The sequence below is a fragment of the Palaemon carinicauda genome, chromosome 21 (assembly GCF_036898095.1).
Source record: "Palaemon carinicauda isolate YSFRI2023 chromosome 21, ASM3689809v2, whole genome shotgun sequence".
Lineage (NCBI taxonomy): Eukaryota > Metazoa > Arthropoda > Malacostraca > Decapoda > Palaemonidae > Palaemon > Palaemon carinicauda.
In genome coordinates this window covers 65,731,629-65,740,596 of record NC_090745.1, presented here as the reverse complement: position 1 = coordinate 65,740,596, position 8,968 = coordinate 65,731,629, and the positions used below count along the sequence as shown (strand labels likewise).

At 35.2% G+C, this 8,968-nt stretch overlaps 1 protein-coding gene across 1 annotated transcript; it reads right to left on the bottom strand.

Moving 5' to 3' along the window:
• Positions 1-3,771: 3,771 nt before the first annotated feature.
• On the bottom strand, positions 3,772-4,455 carry LOC137614948 (uncharacterized). Its single transcript, XM_068344596.1, has one exon. The coding sequence runs from the start codon at positions 4,453-4,455 to the stop codon at positions 3,772-3,774; it is 684 nt and encodes a 227-aa protein (XP_068200697.1).
• Between the last annotated feature and the right edge of the window lie 4,513 nt (positions 4,456-8,968).

The window sequence follows — 8,968 nt, the reverse complement described above, 5'->3', positions numbered from 1 at the left end:
AGAGAGAGAGAGAGAGAGAGAGAGAGAGAGAGAGAGAGTTAAGCGTATAATAGCGAAGTGAGGGCAATGTAAAGGATATGTATAAAAACCGTCCGAGTTGAAAGGCAATTTGTGCGTAAAAGTTATTAAAAACATTACAAACTTGAAGGGCACTCAGCAGAGCGCAGATCTCTTCTGCGGCAGCTTATTTTTCGACCTTGACCTTTGACCATACCATGTAATAATTGGCGTAGCTTTTCATACACTAAAATATGAACAAAGTTGGATTATCTGTGACAAGGATATTCAGACTTATGGCTGATTACGTGATCTGGACGTTTTGCTCGTCCGTGACCTTAACCTTGGACCCTTAAAGATTTAATCATTCCCAGCTCTTTACATAACAGTTTATATCCCTGAATGCTCCATTACTTTACGATTAAAATTGTGGATTATGGTTGATGAAAGGAATTTGACCCTTTGCTTGACCTTGACCCCGGACTCGACCTTGAACTTTGACTTTCACGGGTAATAATTGGCGAGGATTTTCATACAATCAAATATGAACCAAGTTTGAAGTCTCTGTGGCAAGGATTATTAGGTAAATTTGACATTTATATATTTATAAGAAATAGAATTTAAAAACAAAAATGGTAATAAGTCATACTTTCAAAAATATACTTAATATAAGGTATTTACAAAAGATTGCGTTTCTCATATAACATAGATGTACATGTTTTCATAGATATATTTGTACTGATAGAATTATATTGAAAAAAAAAATGAAAACTTTTTTCAGATAATTACTTGAAAATGTAACATTGGTATTTAGTACAATAAGATTTATGAGGAAAATATAAATCATATGAACTTATATATTTCATAATTTTCATTCATTAATTTTCATTATATTGATTTTTAATTATATTTTATAAAGCAATAAGTTCAAATCTAAAATTGATAAAGAATGATTATGAAAAGAAAGTAACTCTAATAAAATGTAGTGTATTTTTATAATCAAAGGTAAAAAAAGATATATTTATATGGATGTATTTATAAATATATATATATATATATATATATATATATATATATATATATATATATATATATATATATATATATATATATATACACATATATATATATATATATATATATATATATATATATATATATAGATATAGAGAGAGAGAGAGATATATATATATATATATATATATATATATATATATATATATATATGATAAATTTTGTACATTTAGACGTTTTTTTTTTCATATTTCAATTAAGTCATATATTTTATTACATTAATGTCGGGATTTTCTTACCGATCTCGGGATCAGAGTCTTGAGGCGAAATCAATCAAAGACAATAGCATCTGACCGGCCGGGAATCGAACCCTGGTCCAGGATGCTTTTATGACAGTGAATGTATCTTTTACCCACGGTCACTGTCATACAAGTATCCTGGACCAGGGTCCGATTCCCGGCCGGTCAGCTGCTATTGTCTTTGAGTGATATCTTCTCGAGACTTAGATCACCAGGTCGGTAAGAGAATCCAGACCTTAATGTATTAAAATATATGGCTTATTTGATATATATATATATATATATATATATATATATATATATATATATATACTGTACATATAATTTCACACTGTAAATATGAAATATTTGTAAACTTTTTATTCTAATGAGCCTTTCCCGTTTTCTAGGATTCTAGGGACCATGTACCCCACCAAGGGGTGGGATGTCAAGGATGAGACGTCAGACACAGACGAGTCGGTGATGTCTGTAGAAGAAGGGCAGCAAATATCTGGGACTAGGAGGCGCAAAGAGGTAATGAATTTGAAAACACATAGGACATGTTTTAAGTTCTGTATTCAGAACACATACTTACAGTAATTATGGTACTTTGAATGTTGACAAAATGTAAAATCAATGTGTTGACAAAATGGTAAATCTATGTGAATTATTCTATTAACTTGTCAAATGTTATTTCAGAGCGCGGCTAAAGCTTGTCTGCGTCCCACGCCTCCACCCACTTGTGATGTGGTCGAGGTGGGCAGACGAGGCCTCTTTCTAGCCCCCTCCTCTTCCGCTTCAGGTGGAACCTCTCCTATCCGGACCGAGGACCTAATTCTGGACAAGACAAGAAAATATTAGTTTTAACATGGGTTTAAACACGATAAGCAAATTATATTAGTAATATAACCTAATACTGATATTATTAATATGACTTAATTAATATTAAGAAAAATTAATATTAACAATTCCCCTTCTTTATTTCACGAAATTCACATTGATGATCAATGCACAAACTCTCGAATCCAGTAACCTAAACTCAATCTAACTACCATATAACCACCTATAATTACTATAAAGACATTGTGTGTTTAAATGTTATTTTTTCCCTTGCAGGTTTTTTACCGTCATGAGAAACCGGTGTACCAGTACATAGAGGCCCAGATGAAACAGAAAATGAATTATGTGCCTGTGAAGAACGAAGACCTCGAATTTTAGAGGACTGTCGTGGATTAGCCCTTGGCGCATCTCCCGAAAGGCGTTGACCGAAGATTTGCGGGCAAGATCAGTGCCAAAATTTCTACCCCTGTATGCAAGTTTCAGAGGCTAAATTTTGAAATTGAGAAGGTGGCTCTACCACCTGTAATACCTGAACTCTCCCACCAGACACCTGGCCCTGCCAACCGTTTCTCTTCACTACGAGATGACGTTGGGAACATATCTTCCAGGGTTTTTTTTATGATTGTGTGTCTTCCAGCACTAACCAAAGGATGTATGTAGTAGTAGTGAAAAAAAAAATTTGTGTCATTTTGGAATAAAAATTGATGTAAGGAGTAGAAATGATACTTTAAGTTTTTTCGTCAATTTGTAACAAAACTTGAGACCAATGTAAGTAGGAGTATCAATAATACTATTATCCTTTTTTTTTGCGTGTGTGTATCATTTTGTAATAAAACCTGAAACCGGCGTTAGTTGTAGTAGTAATAATACTCTAATTTTTTGTGTCATTTTGTAAAAAAACTTGAAACTGACATAAGTAGTAGTAATAATATTCTATTTTTTGGTGTCATTTTGTAATAAAACCTGAAACCGATGTAAGTAGCAGTAGTAATACTAATTTTATTTTTTTGCATCATTTTGTAATAAAACTTGAAACCAAATAATCGTTTTTTCTGTTTCCTTTCCATATATATGATTTTTTTTTTTGTCAACATTATGGGTTAATTTATGATAAGAATTTAAATCATTCGATGCTTAAGGACGTGCTGGTCACGTCCAAGGGTGTGTCTATAGATATTTAATACAAGAAATGTGTAACGGGACATTGAAATGAATGACATGTTATGAGATACCTTTTAGTCTGATCTGTGGCCACGCCTCACATTGAGTTCAGGGATTTCATTATCATCCCTACAAGAACCAGGTATTAGGTCATGGGTGATGAGGTACTCTTAGTTTCCCTCAGTGTGGGAGCCGGCCACCTTCCTCAACATATGGTGGAGAACACAACAGGCTATGATGACAACCTCCAACCTGTTGTGTTTGAGTTGTGTAGCAGCACGTGAATTCTGCATATGGGATGATAAGAAAAATAAAACAATTACCCGGAACATAAAATACATTTTGATTAACATTATATAACTTTAAACTACTTCAAGTGCTTTGGTATAAGGGCAGTCACAACTGAATTTTGGTGGATGCATGAAATCAGATTATGCATTAATGATTATATCCATTTAATATGAATGTACAACATAGAACCTCACATATTAGCCATGATGACAGAAGCATTCTCCACAACCCTTTGTGCCTTGCTGACTCTGCAGTTGTAAATCCTCTCGTCATGTGTGAGTTTTCGTATGGGATACAGCTTCATCATGTAGGGCTTGAGAGTGAAATCATCATCAGCCAACATGAAATAGGGAACAGGAGTTTGTCTGGGGTCAACTGGTAGAGGTTCTTGAGGAGGCAGGTTGGCTTTGTTGTTGTTCAGCATGTCTACCAGCTCTGACTGGGCAAACATGCCCCTATCAGACTCTGACCCTACATCCCCTACCTCCATATACAGGAAACTGTAGTCGCCATTCGCTACAGAAAGCATCACCATCAAGTAGTATTTCTTGTAATTAAAGGACCAGGAACCACTGCAGGGTGGGTTCTTGATCCTCACATGTTTCCCATCGATGGCCCCTATTGTGTTGGTAAAGTTCCATTTCTCGAGGAATTTCCTGGCCACATTCCACCATTCCTCTGCAGTACCTGGCATTTTGAGGACCCTGTCACCATAGGCTGCTACTATAGCTTTGGAGACGTGTGGCACAAAACATGATATTGTATTGGTGGGCCACCCTGAACGCACTTTTAGGGCAGGTTCTAGGGGTTTCCTGAGGAATATCAACTTCTTCTCGAGGTAAGACATGACTTGCTCCACAATATCATGAAACATTGGTGCATCCAGCCTAATTAAATTTCTGTATAAAACAGTGCCTTCCATTTAAAGTTCCTGCCTCAGGTTTTTGAAGTGGCCACAGGTCTCCCGTTGACGTAGGTATGGTTGTACCCACACGCTGTTTTTTTCGCCTTGTTCTTTCCTTCTGTAGTGTTGTGACTGCCCACTGAAGACATGAGGTCAGGGTCGCTGATGAACGGGAACGCCCTGCATTAGTTCAGGATCATTGAAGATTTCTTTGTTGACGAGCTGTAGTATTTCTATGTTCAATATCTATACAGACTGTGGTTTAGCAGTGGGTCCCATGGATCATGTGTGCCGTAATCCATATCGCATGTATATTACGTACACAAAGGTCACTACCAAAAGGGTCCGCGCATTTGAGACATCACAACTTGCCTACTACAATGAGATCCCATATACAGCGGTGTATCGCATAGTGGTGTAGCCCCAAAAATCGCCCTTATTGATTTGTGCCTGCAGTGTGCATTTCCCCTGGTCGCTTACTCCACATTATAAGTCATGTATGCTGCGGTGTCCTGTGTTTCGAAAAATATGTGCTGGAATAGTACCTGAAACTACCTGCGGTATTAGAATTTTCGGGGTTTTTCCATATCTCCTCTGATCGCTAAGGCCTATCGCTCAAGTATGACCTCAGCATTGCAAAACGAATCAAGTGGAAAAAGGAGCTACACTAAGAAGCAAAACAAATACTGAACTTTAAATTCAAACCTAGAAGCCCTATCATAAAACATGATAGCAATGGTTAAAATTTTTGTTGGAAAATTGTGGCATTTAATATGCCTATTTTAAAGACTTTTCAAGTTATCTAAATGTATCTTTTAAAAGAATCGTTGTAAAACAACTTGGTAATCATATAATGTTGCTTTAGATAACTGACGATTTTCAACAGTTTATTTTTCCACTCTCAGTTTTCCTGTGTCGCCAACTTCTCGATGGTAATATTCACAATGGTGATTGTCCTACTGGAAGTTTTCCTTGCACCTTCTAATGGTAATGATAAGACCGCCACATTTATGGCTGATTGATTCTTTATCACGAAACATCGACTATACACGACAGGATATCAAACGTACACAAAAGGGAAATAATGTCTGTTGGTCGATGAGTGCAGCTGCGTATTGATAGAAAAAAAAAATCTAACCAAAATTTACGGTTCTATCTGACGCACACTGTGATGTAAAGAAATTGCATACTGTAAGTACAACATTAAATAGATGAAATTTTCCAGATGAATAACTATTTGTTAATATATCTACAGATAAGTCTAAGAGGTAACACAATAAGCATAACAAAATAACTAAACTTGAGAATTATCATAGACAGAGCAAAGAATTCATATTGGTATTTGATACAACTGGGAAAGGAAAATTATGGTGGAAGCATATCGATGTATAATGAATAGGAGAGAAATGCGTCAAAGTAATAAGATTAAAAGAAAAGTTTGGAGACCAAAACGCAGTAAAGAAACGAAGAGGTAAAAAGTGAGAATACTGAGATAACCGCAGGGGCGATGATAAACAGGGGAAATAATATAACATGATATCATAAAGGAGAAACGTAGAAATTGATAGGGCACAAAGACAGGGAATAGACAAATGAGATTGAGATCGGAGAAGAAAAAGATGACCTCAAAGGACAAAAAATGATTAAATATAGAAAGCATTGAGTAAAATTAAACGAGAAAATAAAGTTATGAAGAAAGAAAAAATACAAACAGGGCCAACAGAAAAAAAATAAAAAATAAAAAAGTGGATTGTAAAAAAATTAAGAAAAAAAAAACAGTTGAAAAAAAAAAACCCGAAATATCACTGATATACTCTCCATACGTGTAAAGTAAGCCTTTATTAACTTGGATTTACACAGATTTCAAACTGCTTAATAAGTAAGTTACAATACATAAAGAGACATTTAACTGATGTACAGTAGACATCGATGGCTATATTTCTTTTACCATTTAAAATCGCACAACGGTAAGGAACTTGAGTAATATTGAGATCAATATGAACAAAAGATATCTTATTCAAAAGATGTACATTGAGAGAGAGAGAGAGAGAGAGAGAGAGAGAGAGAGAGAGAGAGAGAGAGAGAGAGAGAGAGAGAGATGCATTAATAAAGAGAACGTTCTTACTTTTGGTTACAGTATAGTTTTAAAAGACTGTCACTGATGAAACAGCTACATACAAGTAAACCATTTCTGTTTATCAAATGAATCATAAAAAACGCACGAGCGTCAAATTAAACATAGTTCATTACTATTCAAAGGCTTCATGGCTTTATGAAATATTTTAATGGTCCTCGATTTAGCACATCTCCATTTGCTTCCGTGTTAATTACCGAACATACCTTTTTATTGTTCCGAAATGGCACGTTGCTTTTCTTTCGAAAAATTAGGTATTTTTCAACATTTATGACTGTATCATTAATGATTCCCTTTTATGCCCAAATTCATCAGTATAATTTTATAATCATTACATACAGTTCTTGCTCGGTTTGTTTGTTTTATCTTAATATGCTTAATCAAAAGATTATGGCTAGAAAGACATGTTACCACAAGTGGGCTTCTTGACTGGCGATACGTTATTCAATTTTAGGAAACAGTGGATGAAAATTTAAGATAAAAAGATCTCTATCTTGCCAAAAGTGTTCCAGGCTTTAAAGTGAAACTCTGCGCACTATTGCCTTTGAGTTTCTTAACCAAATTAGAAAATTATTTCTACAATGATATATCCGGAATTTATGACCACTTTAAGCAGGTAAGGTTTCATTTGGATTAAAACGTCTAACCATATGTAGTCAGTAGGTATATTTGCTATTATAAGAGTGACGTTTGCAGAGGTGTGGCTTCTCAAGACGTTCTTCTTTCACCTGTTGGTATGATTATAAATAATTACTTTTATTTTTTATCATTAAGCCTATTGCGTTAGGTCTTAGACTTAGTTGACGGTATAATGATCCCTTCCCTTTAATATTGCATTTATATGATTCCTCCACGTCACAGTAAGAATCAGATAACAACTTCAATTTGGTTAAAAAATATTTCAAAACACACCACTCATCGTACTCATCGACTAAAGGACAACATTGGTAGCCTTTTGTATAAATGAGAACCCCAAAAGGTAAACTATCCCTGATATGCAGTCGGATAGTAAAAATTCTACGATGTTACTTCGCATAGAATGATCCATTGCTTCAATCAATTTTCCATTCAGTATTGAGCTCATTGAATGTTTGAATCAACGTAATTTTTGAATGCACTTACCAAATGTCCTAGGTTTGTATGACAGATGACCATCTGACCAACTGACGTGATTCCATCATGACTCCCTCTTTCTTACAATTCCAGATGCCTTCTTGGTAGAACTCACAAATTTGATTACTTTTATATCCATGTCTACTAGGATGTCACTCTCATAAAACTATATTAAATGAACTACCTGGAGCAATGTGTGGCCAGGGATAGATGTTCAGATACTAAACTGAATAGGCCTATGTGTAGGGGTGTGAAGCGGTATTAGGACGTTTTACCTACGGAAATAATGTCTACGGACAGTTTACCCACAGAAAGTTTGTCTACCGGACATTATGCCTATGGACACCACGCCTACCGGACATTACAACTACTGGTCATTATGACTACCAGATATTTATACCTAATGGATATAATGCCTACAGTACTTTTTTTTTACGCGATAGCGGACAAGTGTTTCATAAACTAGAAAGGTATTCTTGAATAATCATTGTCAACCTAAACAATGGGTATATACGGCTAATAGAGAAGTGGTTCAGTCCCCAACATTCACTGCCGATTAATTCACTTCAGGCGCTTGCTTTTGTTCCTCTTCTATGTGTTAGCAACACGTTAGAACAATATACGTCTGTGTTGGTCAAGAAAATGGATGAGATCTTAAAATATATCCAACCTATTTCGAGGGTACGAGGATTGGAACTGTGCAACGAGGCCGAATGTCAATGTAAGAATTGTACAAGACTTGACTCATACCCATAACTCGATAAAGGATTGGCACAGGACCTTCGACCTATGGGTCTCATTACACACCTAACAGTGTGTTGACTTCAAGACCAATTTCGTAAAGAGCAACCCATCAACGAACTCCTCATTGGTGCTTTGCCACCAATTAAGAAAAAAAAAACTACTTTTATTTCAATCAACGTCTGAAGAAGCTCGTTGAGAATTATGACGCCACCCCGGTTCTTGAATATCTTCGTGGCATTGCTCAAAATGTTTAGATTTTCTAAATTTACCATTCATTCTAAAGTCATTTTCGGTTTATTGCATTCGAATGTTTTATTGCTTAACTGTATCTTTTCAATCTGGACTGATTTCTTAAGATAAATATTATTTTTGGATAAAATCTATTTTATTATACTTAATCGTATATTCTTTTTTATACTTATGTCTGTCATGTGTTTTATTAGAATAGAATCATAAAGAGGCCTGAATGAGCTAAGTTTGTTATGTGTAATT